At 40.8% G+C, this 19,743-nt stretch overlaps 1 protein-coding gene across 2 annotated transcripts in view; it reads right to left on the bottom strand.

Annotated features, from left to right (window-relative positions):
- AFF3 (ALF transcription elongation factor 3) overlaps positions 1-19,743 on the bottom strand; it is a 299,418-nt gene that overhangs the window by 68,284 nt on the left and 211,391 nt on the right. For both annotated transcript variants that reach the window (XM_010222664.2, XM_088520310.1), the window contains exons 8-9: positions 14,233-14,284; positions 1,042-1,082 (exon numbers count right to left, since the gene is read on the bottom strand). In XM_010222664.2, coding sequence (XP_010220966.2) covers positions 1,042-1,082; positions 14,233-14,284 — 93 coding nt within the window. The remainder of the gene's footprint in view (positions 1-1,041; positions 1,083-14,232; positions 14,285-19,743) is intronic.

The raw sequence follows: 19,743 nt of genomic DNA, 5'->3' as shown, positions 1-19,743 counted from the left end.
ATAATTCAGCCTAAGTGACAGGCTTTGCTCTGGCGAAATCCTGGCCCGAGCCGCCTTGGAGAGTCAATTACTGCTTATTCCCAGGGAGGCGGGGGGCGGGGGGCCAGGCGCGGCCGAGGGGGCTGCCAACAAGGCAGGGGGAAATTTACTCCGTGTCAGCCGGCATGACACAGTACCTCATTTGTGGATAAATGTAAATCTGCTCGCTCGCTCTCACAGGCACTAAAACGCACAGTCCTTCCCTCCTCCCTCCCACCCCCCAAACTGGGAAAGAAATCAGGGCTGCTTTAGAAAGCTACCTTCTATTTCAATCAATCCTCTTTCATAAAAGTCATTTAAGGTAAATACCTGCATGGACCTATGGCCCAACTATAACATTTATGGTGGCCCAAATCCTAAATTCCTCACTCAGGCAAGTTTCCCCCTGAAGTTAATGGCATTTTGCCTGAAAAAAAGAGCTGAGTAAAACCTGACTATTGTCTAAGGATTTGGTCCCTTGCTTATCTGCGTGAAGCACCGCTGCCATTCCAGATGAAGGAAAAAAATGAATTAAATTCCTCAAAAACAGCAATCCCTCAAAACTTTAGGAGCAAAGAAAAAACATTGTTTTTGTGCATAAAATGTATAGAGGATCTCATCAAAAGAAGAGTAATTCCCAGGGAAAGAATTTGGAAAAAGTCAAAGGAGAACATCTCAAAATAAATGAAGTACTTATTGCTGAAAAATGAGCTTAGATATATCTCAGCAAGCTCTAAAGCCCAGAATTTACTGCATCATTCATGCCTTCACCAGTAAGTTTCTTATCTCTCATTTGGTATCACAACAAGGGATTCTGCATACTCTGTATGAAATACAACAAGACTGTGATTTTTGCAGTAATAAACTCTACACATGCATGACAAATCCAAGCATGCAAAATGTTTAACATCCCAGTTCACAGATACTTTGGGGACAAAATCCGATTATGAGTTATATGCCACAATAAATAGGGCTCAACGTTTCATAAAGCAATTTATAGTTCATAAAAATGACAAAATGTACCTGTCAGATAGAACGCGGAGAGCAGATCTCTGTGCTGCCTGCTGGAAGAAAGGGCAGAGATGTTTATTTTATATTCTGACTTTAAAATTACGAGCACAATCAACACTTTAAAAAATGCGTTACACACATTTTTGTCACGTGTCCAAATTTTAAACTACTAGCGACGGAGCAGAGAGTCTATAGTAAAATAGACATTCCAGCCTAGTAAATGTAAAAACACTTTGTTAAGTATGCCATAAACCAGAAGATTGTCAAAGCACTGCACAGTATTTCAGGTCTGAACTGCTCTCCTTAGATGATTTTCTGCAGGTCTCTGAAAACTCTGCAGGGCTCAGCTCTCTTCCTTCCCCTTTCCCCGCTTCCGCACTCCCACTCCCTCTCCTTTACCATTAGTCTCCTCCCATTCTTCCTCAGAAACAAACATCACATATTTGGTTCCTTTTGCGATGAAGCCTGTAGCTATAATTATAAATTTAGCCAAGCCTGCCAGAGCTGCTGCAGACTTTCCGTGAGTGCTTCCATGTTAATCTGCTGGCAGCCTTTGACTACACAGGGCAGGGTTGACCTGTTGCTGGTTTGCTCCTCGGATTTTGCCTAGTGCTACTCTTTGGCTGCAGGGGGAGGGAAGCATGGTGCTGGTCCTTGTGTTAACCAGCAGTCCTGGGAAGAGGAATCATCACCTCTCAAGTTTAAAAGGACCCCCAAGCCTATCCCTGAGCTAGTTTGCCGCTTTGTTATTATTATTCTTTCCCTCCTTGAATCATTTTGAGTGGTGTGATTCGTGGCTTCAGCACAGCAATTGGCTGCTAAGCAAAGATCAAAGCCATTATGGATTGAAAATCTACTTTAAAGCCTCCATGCTGCTTGCATGTGCCTCAAGCATGCCCTTGGCATTTGTACCTGCCCTTAGTGTGCTCAGAAGGGACACAGGTAACCTGGTGGAGAGGCAAGGGACCGAGAGTGAAAAGGGAATTTTCTCTTTGCGGCTGCCAGGTGGATGTGTTTCAGACTGCTCTCTGTGACCTCTTGGGCTGCAGAGTGGCTTGCCTGTATCCGTATCAATATATACAAGTCACGTGGCTGGTAGGCATTGCTGTCCGTGCTGGAGAGCATGAAACTAATCTTTCTGGCTAATAAAAATGCTACTGGCAGGAAAAAACAGAAAAAGCTTGGTAAAACATAGCTTGTTGAAGTGAGGAGCACTTCTCAGAAAGGTGTAAAAAGATTCCCTGGGTGGGGACAGGCTACAGATCTGACAAGAGCGCAGAAGTCCTTTGAGAAAGGTTTCAATTTAGTTTTGGAAGCAGGATTTCTGCCTGAAGAAACATCCTGGAATAACTTGTGCCTGCTGGGATCCTCGGGGAATTGTTGTTTGCCATGTCTCACACAGCAAATTGTCAGGAGATGTGGGCTATGCTTTACCCTCTGTGTCTGGTGTGGCTGGCAGGAGGCTTTTGACCTCAGCATCAACTTTTTGCACTGCTCAGAAAGCCCATAGAACAGATTGGACAGGTTCCCTCCAGCTCAGTGCAATGTGCCCATGGCATGAACATATTTAGTGCAAACAAAAATAATAGGAGGACTGTGGTATTTTTTACTGTCTCCAGTAAATCATCTTATCTGCATGCTCTTTAGATATAAGTCTACCCGTCATTCAGTCTATGCAATACAGGACATTTTAAGGAGAGCAACCACTTTCCATTCCTCTCGGTTGGCATCTTGCCTCTGAGGAGGATTCATTATAAGAATTGCATCTGACTTTTTGTGTACAAAAGCAGAAGAGATTGAAACCTTATATTTAAGAGTGTCTTACGGTTTAATCTCTTCCCAACTAAGCCAAGTCAATGTAAGTTCATCCTTTCCCACACCCGATGACCCTCACTAGGAGGAAGCTATGTTCTGTTTGAATTTGAAGTCTTCCAGCTTCCAGTGGTGACCCCTGCACCGTGTTATGCTTTTGGCTGCCAAGCTCAGGAGCCTCCCTTCACTACGATTGCCCGTTCCATGACCAAGTAATCTGTATAATAACTGAGTCGCCTCTCCTTCTTCTCCCCATCAGCAGCTGGCACAAGTCTTTTGCTCACAGGCAGCCACTACGTGGCGGTGTAGTTTAAAGTCACCTTTAACATTTCCTACTTTTGGTCCAGACTGCTTTGAGTTCTCAGGTGGTTGTGCAAGGAAACTGGTTAGAAAACTGATCCACTTGAAAGAAAATATTTTCTTTATGAAAAGTCACAATGCCGTGTTATCTGCAATGTGAATCCCCTTTCCAAGCTATTTCCTCATGTGCTGGCTGTCACAGCAGAGGCCTGGGATGGTGGATATGTTCACCCCATGGGTTGGTAGGAGCAGCATACAACAGAATGCCTCCCTCATAAGAAAAAAGCATGTCCACCAAGGGGTTCACTTGCACCTGACACCTCTCACTCCTTTCTGAGGAGGTGTGGAGACCTCAAGGGCCAAGGAATATGGTTGCTGTGGTAGCTAAAAGGAACAGAAGGAGACACACTGGTCTGTAGCCCCTATCCTCATGGACCTCACAGAGACCTGAAGAAAGAATGTGGGCTTTGATGATGCTAAAAAACTCCCACAGTGATGTGTGGGGTGCTATTTTATTTCCTTAAAATCCCTTATTTTGAGAGAGAGAGAAGCTCTGAATACTTTTTCTTCCGGTCTAGATGAAAGCTGGCCTCAGCAGGAAAATGAGGCAAGAAGACAAGATTGCTCTCTTGTCTTAATTTGCTTCAGAGTGCTCAACTGTGCTAGCCCATGTGGTACCGGACTGCAACCTCAGGTACCAGTCTTTAGTTTCAATCTTGTTATGTCCAGGAGTTGACAATTTTGAGAAGGTGATTCTTTCTGAGCGAGAAAATGCAGCCACATGAGAGACAGGGCAGCAGAGAGAAAGGTACCAGTACTTTTCAGTGGCATTGTTCTGTTTTTCAGCTGAGTTCTCTTTAGTAATCCTTTAATATATGACCTTCTTCACTTAGGATGCACTGCAAATTGTATAGAGCAACTCACTCTTTACTTGATGGTGGCACATTCTATATATGAAGCTATTGATGTCTTTCTCATAGTGTTAGAAAATGCAGCCATATTTGGTCATATATTTGAATGACCCCCTGGGCTGCTAACAACCCTATTTCTACACGATGGAGGTAAGAGACTGAGTTGCAAGTGGTTAAGGCCCTGGAGAAATAGATCTATTGCCTTCAGTGAGAGGCAGTTAGCAACTACCTGGCAATTTTAATTCTAAACTACATTGCTGTCCTCTCCTAGAGAAAGCAAGCTGTTGTAATTAAAGGTAGTTAGCAGTTCCCTAGCATGTATAAATACTTGCAGTCACTAATTACTGCCTGTTCTCTACATGCCCTGTTAGAGGATTGGGCTGCTTAACTTAAAGGGAAGTATTTGCCCTCAATTCCTGCTAACAGGTTCTTCGTGACCCCACTCAAACCTTGCCATGAATTGCCAGGGGAGGGGTCATGACCCATAGTTTGAGAAATCCTGCACTATGGAAACAGCTTTCTGTGATTTATTATGCTTCTAATAGGCTGGTATTATCTACATAACAATGTAAGCAAAAGAGTTTATCATTTATGTAAGCAAAACTTGCTATATAATTTATTGCCTGCACCACTATTTTTAATAGCTTGCTTTTGATTGTGCAATTTATTTTGCATTTTCTTCTACGTTGCTAAAAACCTCAGCGAGGACAACTCATCATTCATCAGGAAAGAAGTTAAGCATATGCTATATATTCTTGTTTATTTCTGGAAGTGAGTAACTTTACTGCTTACAGAAATTAGGGCCAAGAATTAGTTTGTACTTTGATACTGCTGACAATTTAAAGATCTTCAGGTGCCTAATATGCTGCTGATAAGTTGAGCTACACTCAGTTGTGAACAATAGTAATGGTTATAATCCTGAATTTTCATTTCTGAGATTCAATGGGATTACTCATGGAGTAGTTTTCTCAGTTAGAATAAGGTTATTGCAGGTCATCCCATCACATAGTAACTTTAATGCTAAATGGAAAATGGGGAAGTGGAAAAAAAAGTTTATGCAGCTCAGGTACTTGAGAAACTAGACATAGTAAATGAGATGAATTACTCGATTTCACTACAAGAGTTGTAAATTAGAAGATACCAGCTGGATAGACTTCTTCATTCTCCACCTGAACTGGTTATAGATGTATTTAGGACAGAGTTCCATTGATCAGCCTTTAGTACATTAATCATTCATGAAAGACTCTAGCTGTACCCCAAGACTGAAGAGAGAAAACAAGTTTTCAGCCAGCAGTAATCATGTTTGGATTCTCAATCTCTAGAGATTGCCTCTCCTTTCCCCATTCTTTATTGCAATGAGCCAGAGCTTGGGAACATAATCAGCAGATATTCAGGTTTCAGCGTGTGTTAAATGAGCGACCAAAATTACTTGAAGTGTCACAAGTTGCAATCTGTTGTTGAAAGGAAATCAAAGAGGAAATTAAATGCTTTCATTGTAATTGGGACTGAGCAGTGAGCAGAACAGGTTGAATAGGGCTATTGAGCTAGAGATTCTGGAGTTCAGAGTGGTCCCCAGAAATCGTCTCTCTCTTTTTTTTTTTAATCTAATTGGAACGGAATTGCCTCATAAGCTGCGGGGTTTGCAGGCATTTTTAGAAAACAAGAAAATTAGAGCCATGGAAGAATGTTATGCTGGGCTTGGGAGAGTGTCTTGGAGGCACTGCTGTTTGCATATGGATACTTTTTCTATACCCCATTCGAGACATACTTTGGCAAATAAAAGCCAGTAAATCAAGTATTGACAGATTCAGGCTTTTTTTTTATTTTTATTTTTTTCTTGTTTTCTTCTGCCATATGGATTAATGACTATTGTCAGGAGAGAGTTCACTTATGGCAAATGTATGGATTTACACCAGCATTAAAGGACTTCATAGAGATAGTGCAGGTGTACACATGATGAGAATTTGAACTGTTTCTTTGGTAAAGGTCTAAAGCAATACTTATTCACCTGCACATGAACAAACTCAATTGCTTCCAGAGCACCTTGTTTGTCTTCCTCTGTGGGTAGGTTTTGCCCAGGTACTATGCAGTGAACCAGTTTTTGTCTAAGTGAGGATGTCCCTCCTCAGGAGCCTTTCCAACTGCCTTCTCCTAAGCCAGGGTTAAGCAAAGACGTCATGACCATTTACTGTTGTTTGGGAAGGACACCAGAACAAATGTTTTTACATCTGCCTTCTTTCACTTTTTATTTTTCATTTTTCTTCCATGATGATTCTCTTTTAACTTCCTATGGTTTTGTTTGCCTGAGGCTTAGATGCAGTTTATTCTTTAACAACTGAAGCTCAGAAGAAGCTTTTTGAATGGCACAGCCTGACTACTTGCCACAGCTTAGGCCTCCAGCACTTCTTTCTGCTTCAAGTCTGGAAGTTCTTGTGGAGCTAGAGCAAATTTTGGGGGGTAATTCCCTGACTGTGATTAAAAATAAATCTCTGCAAGTGAAAATCCTACTGGTTCTTCACATGTGGAGCATGTTATTCTAGCCCAGCTTTGCTTGGATCTTCCTGCACTGGAAGTTGCTCCTTTGCCTGTGAGAGCTCTTTGCAGTCTCAAGACTCTGCTCCTTGCACATGTGTATTTATAGACTGCCATCAAGTGAGTCGCTAGCCCCGTTTTGGACAAGCTCAATTCATTGCGCTTATTTCTTTTGCTCTGGGGCAGGTTTTCCAAATTTGTAATGCATCCTCCTCCCCCTTTAAATCACCTTCAGGTTTTCAGTGCTCTGCCTGAAGATTGCAGAGATGTGCCCAGAACAATAGCACTCCCATCACAGCTCAGACCAGAGGCAATAATATCCCTTCATGCCTACAGATAAGCCCTTTGCAAATGCCTGCAAGTACCCAGCGGCCACAAGAGTTGTCCTCAGAGCTCATGTTTAGGTAATTTATTGGATATGATTCTTAATGTGCCTTATCTCTATGCATTATTCTGCTACCTCTCAAAACTCCTAAGGGTTTTGTTTGTGAATTGCTTTTCAATGTGGATTTTGCGGGGATTTAAAATCACTTGTAAACTGCAGCTCCAGTGTTCCTCTGTAAACGTGCAATGCGAATGTGTGAATATGAGTTTCACTGTCCAGTCAATGTTTATTGAAGATTTACAGGCTATAATACTTAAAAGGATCTCTTTTCTCTCCCCTTTTGGAGTTGGTTACCATCAGAGCCACATCTTTTATGAAACTATTAAAACCTTCCTGGATTTCATAGGTTTCTCCAGGCCTTTCAACAGCTTGCTATTCTTTCTTTCTTTCTTTTTTTTTTATTTTACTTTCTTTTTTTTAATTTTACTTTGGGGTTTTATGTTTGCATTTCTGGAGTGTGTTGTTCTTTCTCTTCTGCTTTGCCCATTAATCCTTATTAATCTTCTGGGGCAGCACAGTCTAGTGACTTGAACATAGCACCTGAGATTGAAAGCCCCAAGTACTAATCCTGGCTTTGCAACTGACTTGCCGTGTGCCTTCAAACAAGCCACGTCCCTGTCTTAGTCTCCATGTCAGTTCTGCAGAGATAATAATTCTTGCTTAACTTTACCTAAATACCTCCCAGGGGCATTGCGTTAAGCAGTTAATACTTGTAAAGTGATTTGGATCTCCAAATTACTATATAAGCAATATGGGTATTAACCATTCAGGCATTTTTATATGTTGAGTCTTCTGTCCTGTCTCTGTTCAGATTTATGCCTGCATTCTACCCTTGCATAAGCATGTACCATGTCAATGAAGACAAAATAACTTTAATCTTTTCCAGTGGAGACAAGCAGAAGGAAAGTCCTTGGTATTTTGTGTTAAAAAGACAAATGCTCAAACACACCGGAGGGAGGTCTCAGTCATTGCAAGGGAAGCAGCAGGCATCTTGGAAAACTCCTTCTGCCTCCAAAGAAACAATCTCCTTATTGAGGAAAAGATAACTTTGTAGAAGTGCTGCTTTACACCAGAACATCTCAAATGTCACAAAATGTTAGTGTTGTGCCCTGGATTGATTTTTGTTGTTGTTGTTGTTTTTTCAAGATTGACTGAGAAGTCCAAAACTTCAGGATTAAAGTTGAATTTTTCCAAAAGCCCAGATTTATGAACATGAGAAAAATAAAAGTCTAGATTCTCCACATGCTAGTAATTTTGTTCAATTAGATGCTATGCCATTTGTCTGGCATACTACCCAAACATTTTCTCCATTCTACTTGGGTTGTGTTGGAAAATAAGAAAGAACACAGGATAAAATACTTAATTGATGAAAATCAGTAGCAAAAGTCTTGCTAATTTTGGAGGAGCCAGATTTCCTTCTAGGCGCAAGTAAAATTACCTCAGTAGTTCCCAAATCCCTTTTATTTAAATCCTGTTTTTGACAGATTGACGGAAGCCTCTTTTTTTTCTTTTATCATGTGCATTCTTTAATCATGTGCTAACATACCTCCTATTCCTTATATTCTGCCATTAATTCTGAAGGATGTTATAGCAGAAACGGTGGGAAGCTATTTGGCTTGGGGAAAAAAAAAAAAAGGATACATTGGAAAGGGGCAGGCTTTGAAGATTTGGTAGAGCTGCAACTCGGTTTAGTCACAGCATCAACATAAAGAGACAGGAGAAACACCCCTGTATTTCAAGATTATCTTCTGGGCTATTTTTAGAGATTTGCTAGCAAGGAGAGCTGAGCTCAGTGTGCGGCTCTCTCCAAATATTGTGCAAGTCCAAGAGTCAGGCTGATCTCTAACCTTTCCCGCTGTCATTTGTGGTGGTGGCATTCAAATGTAGAGCTTGATCCTGCCAGCCAGTGCATGACAGACACTGAAACTGATTTTGTAAGATCAGCAGTGATGTGAGCCAAGCTTGGCAGGACAAGACCGAGCTCTTATTTGGTTTCATCTGACAGTTTCAGTGAGGCAGTCTTGGTCTTCTTGTCATGCCTTGTGGAAGTGCAAATTTAGATGTCACAGAGATTTTAAAATCAGAGCTGGCAAACCACGAAAAGCTTGGCTCAGCTGGCTTACATCTTGTTCAGGATTTTAGCTATGTTGTATACCAGAAGGGCTGCTTCTTTAATATGCAGGAAATAATGGACTTATCTGAGTTAAGTAAGGCTGTTACAATGGCTATTCTTCCAGTCTAAAAATAAACTCACATTATAGTGACAGAGCACTGAGCAAACCATTCAGATTAAATATGAAAACACCTCAGATTCTACCTATTCCTTAACCCAAAACCTAATTTTTCTATTTTTACTTATCTCTGCTTTGCGCAGTTTTGGTCACAAACTTGCACATGTCCTTACTTTGTGAAATAAATTTCCTGTGCTCAGTGGAGTGAGCAACTTCTCATCAAAATGATTTTTCTCAAGTTCATCAGGACTTTTTTTTTTGAGAGAGGTAAATTCATTTCGAAGGATGATACAGACTCCCTGTTTTACTTTTTTTTTTTTTTTCCTTTCCCCTGGGCTGCATGTTCTCATCTCCTTTTTCCTCTGTGCATTTTCACCCCTGATCAAGCGTCAAGGATTGCGCTGATGAAGAGGTGAATAAAATGGAGCACTACACTGAAATGACTCAATGTGGTTAAAATGTTTGGACATGGCATATGTGAACGCAATTAGCGCTGACTAAAAATAGTTCTAGTGACAGACAAGGCTATGCAATGGTGTGTTATAATTTACCTAATATAACTGTTCTCGCTAGGTGTACCTGGCTGTGCTCTGTGAGTGGCTGAGCTTTGACTTGGGAAGGCACCATCCTAACAGCTGAGGTCTGATGGAAAAAAAAGCTTGTAGCTGCTTTGCCCCCCTTTCAGTATGTTTTAAAATTCATTACAGATTGCTTCAAATTAGCTGGAATATTACATTTCATATGCAGAACTAGTGCATATATAGATCCTGCTAAAATTATTCCTTCTGGAAAAAGATCTGTGCATGACTGTTCATTTCAGGATAATTTTTACTTCTGCTTTGATTGGCAGCCCGTATCTAGAACTGAAAGGCAGAAATCCCGTATGGTTTTTAAAAAGCTTGTTCTTAAATATATATTTCCCACTTGTTTCTGGCTATTGTCAAGAAAGTGAAGCACAAAATGAAAAATAAATAATTTCCCAATGCTGGTTGCGTAGGGACATGGCAGCACTGCTGCAGGGGGACTCTGGCCCTGCCGCGAAGCCCCTGGCTGTGCCCACCCTGGCTGTGCCCAGCCAGTGCAGCCGCTTTTCCTCCCGTTCCCTGGGGCATGGTGGGGGGAAGCCAGGCTGGGCTCTGGGGAATCTGGATTTTCCCAACCTGGGGCTGCTCCTCCTGAGCTTTCCTGAGCCCGCTCTTCTCCTGGGGTCTCCTGGACGGGAACAAAGCCTCTGCTTGCTTTGGCTTGCTGTTGGACACCCTGCAGGGTCTCCCTGGCCCTCCCGCTCCTTAGGGGGCAGTTTTTAGCCTGAGCGTTTACCTGCTGTGGCATTGCAATAATCATCTGATTGCTTATTTATTTATTTTTTAAAAAAGAGTACTAAAGCTCAGTCTTTCCTTTTGAGATACAGCAGGGGCTTGAGCTTGGAGCCCTATCCCTGCGAGTGTGTTCTGATTGCTTCTTCAACTTCTGTTTATACAATTTCACAAAATTTGGGCAGGAATCAAGAGCACATACCAGGGTGTTGGCTTTTATGAATCTCCTGGGATGTGAAAGTCAAGCTGACTGGATGAACTTTGGTTACATATTCCAGACAAGCACAATGACTCTATTTATTCAGACTTGGCAGCCAGAATGCAGATTGACTCGGTGGGTAATAAATTTTCGCAGCCACAAAACTTCAGCGGCAACCAACCTGATCCTGCGCAGAAAAAATGCATGCAAGGAAGCAGACTTGGGTTGCAAAAATATGTTAGATTATTATTCCATGTATGTGTACCAACCAGTTAATTTATTTGGCTATTGATTGACATGAATTGCACAAATGAGTTGAGGGATCTTTTCCCCCTTAAATGAACTGCTTTCCATTATAGAATTTCCATGTTGTAAAAGGACAAGTAGGGGGAAAAAGAGAATTGTTCGTATTACAATTGACAATCTCCTTTTAATATTTCACCCAAGACTGATTTAAGTTATCCAGTGACCTCTGCAGTGAAGAGCAGGGTATTATAATGGGGACTCTTTCATGTGCTATGCCACACTTCAAGGAACCAAAAGGCAATAACCACTACAATTCAGTACTTTGAACAATCTTAAGCACAATTTTGACATCTTCATGCTGCAGAGCTTCAGATGCTTTCTGGGAGAGATGATGGCAAAATTATTACTCTCTGTGTTATAAATCAAAATGAATTGGCTCTTTAACTTGCAGATTTATGTTAACTACCTTGGTGTTTCTTAATTGCATGCTCTTCAGATATTGATTGGGGATTAAAAAGTATATTTTCTTCAATCTGTATGATGTAAAATATGCCAACAGGAAATTTTCCCTTTGCATATTAGATCCTATGATCACTGCCTGTAAAATTAAAACGATCAGTTTAAATGGATAAACTATGCTCATTAAAGAGGAAAAATACGTTTATGTAATTAAAATTAAGAGACTAATATGTGTGGATAATGCAATTACTGTGGGCACACACACACGCTCAGCCCAACCCCAGTCTCTTTTGCCTCTTCTGGGCCTGTGAATCTCCCTACCTTAATTGCTGGCATAGAGGGAGCGTTTGAGAACAGCTTGCCCACTGCGGTCCCGCAGCTCCCGACCACGTGTCTGTCTTGCACTTGCCCTCCGTCATCCATGGCTCACATTCCCTGTGCCAGCCATGGCCCTCCAAATATTGCCCTTAGGAACACAGTGGCACCTGTCTCCCTCTGCACGACTTCAGAAACTTTCCATTTGCTTCTTGGCAATTTTGAAGGAAAATACAAAATCATCTTCTAAGCTTTCTAAGCCTCTCCTCAAAACCTTCTGCTTTAGTAATCAGGAAAAAAGATAAGCTTGCTAAATCTTGCACTGTTCATCTTCAGCTGTTTAAACAACTGAACTACTTAAATGAGTATGACTACTCAGAGGTTAACTAATTATGTAAAGAGTATCTGGGAATTACTCATGTACTGTTCTCATACCCTCAACTTTAGTTTCTTTCTTTCCTCTTCCTCAATTTAGATCTGAGATTAAAGAGCCTCATAATTAAGAAGCAAAGGGAAAGTGGGTTCCTCCATTCACATTTAAACACAGATCCATGTGGCAATCCCAGCTAGAAGAATGGGTCAGTGTTATTCTTTTTTGGAGTCTATTTCCTGTCAGGTAGAGAAAACTTACTACTTTCTTCATCTAACAGTTATGTATTTGTTAAACAAGCCTGCAAGCTGCAGTGGAGATTCTGCAAAGCATTTTAAATAGAATGGAGCAGCCCACGCCTCAAGGAAATTTTTGTCTATAGAATCAAATCAGGAAAAAAACATGATTATTCCCATTTTACAGACAGGAGATCAAGTCACATTATTTTTAAAGATTGTTCGCCCTGCCATTTGCAATGACTAGAATTGGGAAATTTGAGCCCAGTTGTGCTCTAGTTGCCACTCTGGTGGCAAAATCTATTTTGGCCTCTGGAGAGCTTGTTCGAGCACAGAGACCCTGGCTAAATATGGTGTACCGTAAAGCTCTAATTACTGAATGAAGCCCTTGCATAGTGTACATATTACTAGCGATCCAAGCACAGGAAAGATATTAATAGTTGTAAGACATGGCATTAAAGCTAAGATACCATGCACGCATGCCCAAACGGCTGAACTTTCCCGCTATCTCGTTTCTGCCTAAAAATACCAATAATCTTCTTTTTCCTCTAATGCTCAGTCCCACATGCCAGGCACCTCAGCACCTTTGTGCCCTATTGTTATTCCTCAGACGTCCCTTCTGTTCTTCACTTTACTTTGCCCTACTCTGTCTATGGGCTGTATTTTAAACTATCTAGACAAGCAGGAAGAATAATTAAATGTGAAGTGCTTCAGGATGAAATATATTAAACAGAGAAATTGTATAAATATGTAAATAATTGAATCCATGTGCAGAATCTTCTTAACACCACTAAACAGATGAAATAGTAGTTTACTATGAGTATTAAAAGGTTTTGACTTACCAGCTGTTTGAAATATAATGTTAAATGCAAACTTGTGGTAAAGAGAATTAAAAAGAAACAACTGTAACAGTTTCAGGAATTATTACTTAGAATTTTCTGACGTAGATCCTGAATTTTGGAATGGTGTATAGCTACAATTGCCCTTGATTGAAATAGTCACATTTGAAAACCATGTTACATCCAACACTGGATCCATTTGTGGTCTACAAAGGTTGGGAGCAGCTGTGCAACTGGTGTCAGGATTTCCATCCATCCATGCACTTTGGAGAATGCACAGGACATGAATTTTCATGCAAGGAGGAAGCGAAGGCACTCCTGTCTGCTCAGCACTTCTACATCTGTGCCCGTATATTGTGAGAGTGAGAGGAAGAGCATGTGAGAGCACTGCAGGGCAGCCAGGCACTTGGTTGGCCATGGGAAAGCCAAGGTCCTCGTCTAGTGAGCGCCTAATTTTCCTCACCTAGTGAGCACCTAAACTCCAGGCAAGTGCCCCAGTTGTTGGATTACAGATTGAAACAAAGGCACAATGGAAGATTTTGTTAAATGCCTTTAGCTTTCTTAGTATGTACAGGGCAGGGACTTGAAACGCCCATGGGAGAGATGACAGCTGGGGGATGCTAATGAGACTTTCAGTACGTTAAGTGACCCAGGGGCTTCTCTCCGGGGCCCCACTTTAGACAGTTGTGTTTGAAGGTTTTTGGCCTGAATCCTTAAAACAGAATTGCTGTTTCTCCCTTGCTTGGCTGCTCTTTAAAACAAAACAGAAAAAAAACTATCAAATCAGAAGGAGACTGATACAAAAACCTTCTGGGTTACATTAAGGTCATAAATCAAGACCACTGCAGAACATTCCCCACAAATACAGCAGTTAGCACATGTAGTCTGGCATAAAGCAAGAACATCTGCTACTCCATTTACTGTACTTTCATGTATTTTGATAACCTTTATGTATATTTTGAAAAAAAAAAAAGCATTAGCAAAATATTTGCAGTAACCTAGGCTCAACATGAAACATTCTGCAAGTTATGTATCAGTTGTCTGGGTCTTACCTGGTCATTCTCTTCTTCATCGCTACTTAACTTGAGGTCATCTTCTAGCATTCTGCAAAGCGAGCAGTTGAATAAATTATAATTTGCCAAAATGCTATATTTTTTGTTATTCAAAGAGTTAATAATTTAAATAAAAAGAAAGTAAAATTTATCCACTAACTGCACAAGTGACATTGTCCTTATATATTTTTTTTTTCCTTAGGCAGTGGCAATTAATTCTTAATTCATTTCCTACTATAAGTGCTTAAGGGGAAATGTTTATTACAGTAGTAATTGATTTTGAGATGATTATTGTTATTAAACTCAGTGGCAAACAATTTTTACATTTTCAGTGTTGACAGGTCAATACTGTCTATAACAGGAAAAGTTTTGCTCCATTTGGTTTTGAACTTACAAAACAGCAGTAGATATTTACACAGGCAATACAGAGGATCGAAATAAGAATCACTGGTATTTCCCATGGGCCTTTTTTACCTTATTGAAAGTTTGATGTAAAATTGACATTGACCAAAACAATTAAAACTAAAACATTTTGTCTCAAGGTGCAAGGAGTTTGTTGTCATATAAGCATAGAAAACAATGCATATTTTCTAATGGGCTTTTTCTCCTGCCTTTCTGTAGTCTTTGTTCAGCTTGCTTAAATTAGCTCACAGAAAAATATGAGTTTGTTTTTACCTCTAGGCAATTTTTACAAGCTAGGGTTAAGCAACGAGCAGTGAAATGCATTGAAGAGGTGCAAAGATTTCTCCCTCACTGCTTGAAAGCTCTTAAAACATAGAACCTTTTTTTTTTTAAAAAAAAAAAAAGCCTTCGTAATAATAATCATTCAAAATCTGTTTTTTTAACTTTTTGCGTTCCAGGATAAGAGAATCAGTAATTTCACCCTGACTCCAGAAGAGAGCTTTGGAACAATTTAAACACATTCTATGACGTGGGTGGTCCCTGGAGTGTAAATATATCAAGAAGACATATGTAGTCATCTCAAACCGCCTCCTCATGCTTGTGCTGAGATCTTCCAAGAATGTGCCTGAAAAGTGTGATTCCTAACCGGGTACGTGGCATGTGTTTCTCCAAAGGATGCCATGTCTGCAAAGAGCACAGAGCTTCACCACCCTCCTGAAGGAGCCATCGCTGCTGGCACCTTGCACTGCTATTACTACAGTCATGGCTTGTCGCTGCATCCCAGTTGCTTCCACATTTTCCCACGGCACTTTGAGGGAAAGCTGGGATAGTAAGAACAGGGCTGCGGGGTTCGAGCAGAAATTCCTGCTAGTTTATCTCCTAAAGAATTGCATCTTGCTTTTTTTTTTTTTTTTCTTTTCCCCATGTTTACTGACACTTACACTAAGATTCTTCCTCTGCAAAACATATCAACATATCAAGTTCAGAAAAAATCGGTTGCAGCTCCAAGATGCTCCAAGTATTTTCATAGGAAATATGTCCGTAGGCAGGAAAAAAAGTCATCTACCATCTCCTGAGTTGGCAAAATACCCAAATTGATGCATGTGGGAGAGGTACCAATGAGAGGACATCTTCTCCTAAGAGCTAGACTATGTCAAAGAGGTAAAGCTTCCCCTATACACTGTAAGATCCGCTTTCCATTCAACTTTGCGTTCTGTCACTTCTGAGGGACATTTTAGATCTGGCAGTATTAAAAATCCATTTACTAGTTGGATGTGTTTAGGGCATGCCTGAGCAGAAAGTGCAGGAAAATAGAAAGCTTAGATTTAGGACTGGGCATTATGTAATTAAATGTGATGAAATCTGCACTGATAGCCAGTCAACCAGAGACAGATTTGCTGATTATGCGAAGAACATTGCTCTTCCAGTGCCACTGTCTATTCCTTTTTGATTTTAAGTGTTTGAATGGCTGATAGTGATAAGTTAGGTAAGCACATTGCTTAAGATTTAGTAATTTAGCTCTTCTCCTAAACTGAAATTGAAAAACAAAAGCTTACAATGAAATGTTCTAAGTATCCCTCTATATATCAAATTGTCCTGAACTTTTGCATCAACATAAAACAAATAATGTACATTATAAGTCCACGATTTAAGTTTTCAGGTATTACGGAAGAGTGGAGTTACAGTAAAACACACAGATAAAAAATATATATATAAAGGAGAATCATCCACACAAGAGAAACAACAAGTAACTGGACTGGCCTATCAAGAGCTCCCTATTTGCATGTTTTTGCCCTGTCTTTATTTTTCTTGTCTGCTTCTCATTTTAAAGCTGTTGCTTTCCAAGGAAAGCACAGCCTGACAGCTCGCAGCTTTTGGTCCTCTCTGGAACTACTGTAAAGCGCACAAACAACTCTGTGGCCACAGAGAAAAGCAGGTCATCATAAAAATAAGGCTTGCTTTCTCTTTCTCTTTCCTTTCTCTCTCTCTTTCTTTTTTCTTTCTTTCTTTCTTTCTTTCTTTCTTTCTTTCTTTCTTTCTTTCTTTCTTTCTTTCTTTCTTTCTTTCTTTCTTTCTTTCTTTCTTTCTTTCTTTCTTTCTTTCTTTCTTCCTTCCTTCCTTCCTTCCTTCCTTCCTTCCTTCCTTCCTTCCTTCCTTCCTTCCTTCCTTCCTTCCTTCCTTCCTTCTTTCCTTCTTTCCTTCTCTCTCTCTTTCTTTTCCTTCCTTCCTTCCTTCCTTCCTTCCTTCCTTCCTTCCTTCCTTCCTTCCTTCCTTCCTTCCTTCCTTCCTTCCTTCCTTCCTTCCTTCCTTCCTTCCTTCCTTCCTTCCTTCCTTCCCTCCTTCCTTCCCTCCTTCCCTCCTTCCCTCCTTCCCTCCTTCCCTCTTTTTCTCTTTCTTTCGGCCAGGTCAGACCCTCACCCGTGATCTGCGGAGCTTCAGCCAGAGCAGAACGCACCGCCACTGGTGACAGTAGCATCACCCAAAAATGGTTCTGGAGAGCTGGGAGGCCCTTTGGACACGATGCAGCTTTCACATCCCAGGCAGGAGCCCACTTGTGGTTACCAGGCAGTATTTGCATTAGAGGGATTCCAGGTAGGAACACGCACCTTGAGGAGATCAGATGAATTTTGAGTCTGAAAGCTTCTGAGGAATGCTTCCCCTTGACAATTCATGTCCAGTGTGACTATGATGATAGCTAAAAGTACCAGAAAAGGTACCAGCAGACTCTGCTTGAGAAGTGGGAGGACGGAAGAGAAGAAAAATGCTCCAAGCTCACCAGAGACATTATGTTAATCTGCAATTTATCTGCAAAGCACTTTGGCACAGGGTCAGCAAAGACCGAGCTGTGGTTCGTCCTCTGTTAACAAAGCACTTCAGATGATGTTTAAATCGAGCTCTGTTCAGATCAGAGTTTCTTTATATATTCTGGCAAGCTAGTACAATGATGGACAGCCAAACATATACAAGCTAATGTGCAAATACAGTCTTTTCAACTACACCCAACGCTCATTTTCTATAACATCTTTTTCAAAATACACAAAATCTAGGCCACTAAGTGACACTGTCTATGGGCTTTGAGAGTTTTTTGAAGTGGGGCAAGTTTTGATGCATTCAGGCATGGGTAGAAAGATAAATAAAAGCAATTTTGTAAACAAACAAACAAAGAAAATGAAAAGAGAAAGAGATATGCAAGGTGGCTCTGAAAAACACACATCACAGGTCTGCAGTGTGTGAATGCGTACAAATCTCGGTTGCGAGGAAGTTGTTTTGCAGACCCTATTCACACATCTGTAGTGAGATCTTTGGGAGGCCATGGAGGCTGCAGATGGTGGAAGGACTGGACAGGAGTGCTAGCCAAACCATATTTAATGCATTTTTTCCTATATCCTAGAAGAGATAGGTAGAGACAGGTAGAGATGTAATGAAAGGAAGTGAGGGTGAGCTTGGGATATTGAGAAATGCCAGCTGGCTTCTTTCTCCCGCAGCTTGTTAAGAGGTTCCAAGCAGGGATGCTCTGCCTGTCAGTCGCTGTGGAAAAGGGGAGATGGGGACAAGGGACTACTTGAACTGAAAATAGACAGAAAGCCTTCCAGAAGACATAGGTATCTAACTTCAGTGTGACTGCATGTCCAGATCACCTCTCGGAAAGGGTGACGTCTTTCTTGTGTGGACTGCCAGGGGCTGTGCAGGACCCTGTGGAGACACCCAGTGCCTCTGACTGGCCCCCACATGCGGTGGCATGGGAGATGATCCAGGAAGAGATGTAGATGGTGCAATGCCTTGGAGGGTGGCCTTGAACAGCCAGTCTGGGAGTCAGTCAGACCTCTAACATCAGGAGTCAGCCTTAGACCCATCCCATAGTCCTTCTTGGGAAAATGCCTATTCTCCTTCTGAATTTGTGGTAATACTGGGAGTAATTTCCAGTTCTTGAAAGGTCTGAGATCTGCTAAAGGTTTTCAGAGAGAGTTTGATCTACCTTTCGTTAATGCCAAAGGATGTGAAGACCCCATTACAACTTTCTTTGTGAAAGATCTCACGGATGTTAAGAAAGAACTCATGAGTGTTAATCTGATTGAGTATATTCCATTTTCATGAGAGAAATTAAAAAGGCAGAATCTCAGTCAGAACACAGTGTTTACTGAGGACTTTCATGATTTGTGCTTACTATGGAGGGAAGTGATCTTATTAGTGGAAAAAATACTTTGATTTTAGTGGAAGAGGAAGCCCACAGAGCAAAGAGCTGTGATGAAATATGAAAGTCAGACAGCTAAGTGCTCATTCAAGTTTATACCATCACTGTTTCATCTGAATGAGACTATTTGGGGCCAAAGTATTGATATAATATTGACATAATATTGATGCTTTATTTTCTTTGCCATAATGTCAAGAACAGTAGTCTCCACATTACATCAAACCTAGAATGAAAATATTCTCCTAAACAGGGCCATGCTCGAACCACTCAGAGGGTCCAGTTGTTTAAAGCCATGACTGATGCACGAAGCACTTCACACTGTTGGAAAACAAAACCAAACCCTCTTGGAAACACTGTGTTATGCAAGACCTTTAGTTCTGCTGCCAGCAAAATGACAGAGAATGGCAGGCAGGCATCTGCCTCATGCAAACCCTACTGTTACATTCCTGGGATTATTTCGGCTAGGAGCACTCATAACATGTAGGTAATAGGACTTGGGCACTCATGGGATAAATGTACCTTCAGTCTCTGGGTATGTCTGTGGCTTCTTTTTAAAAGATAAATAAAAGTAAATATATGCCTGATAAGAAGTACAGAGATTTCAAAAGAAACAGATGGACATGTTTCCTTCCTCAAAAGAAGTAAAAAAAGAAAGGGAAACATGTTATTGTTACTATCTTGGTTACCTGCACATAACAGATGGCCAGTTACATTTGCTGCTTATTGAAAACTGAAGTAGGTATTTCAAGAAGCTTTGCTTACCAATTCTAAATGCAGGAGTAGCTGTTTTTATAGAGCTGTAATTTTTAATTAATTGGGTTCTGATTGCTGAAATTATCTTTTGCTTTAGTGTCATAACTGATGCAAATCTTACACTTCAAAAAGTTCATGCATTGATATAGTCTGAAAGATAGTAT

Source organism: Tinamus guttatus, unplaced genomic scaffold, assembly GCF_059628265.1.
Source record: "Tinamus guttatus ecotype Peru unplaced genomic scaffold, ASM5962826v1 Tinamus_guttatus_pri_ptg000002l, whole genome shotgun sequence".
Lineage (NCBI taxonomy): Eukaryota > Metazoa > Chordata > Aves > Tinamiformes > Tinamidae > Tinamus > Tinamus guttatus.
The sequence above is the reverse complement of the archived record's forward strand: the minus strand, read 5'-3'. Positions and strand labels throughout refer to the sequence as shown.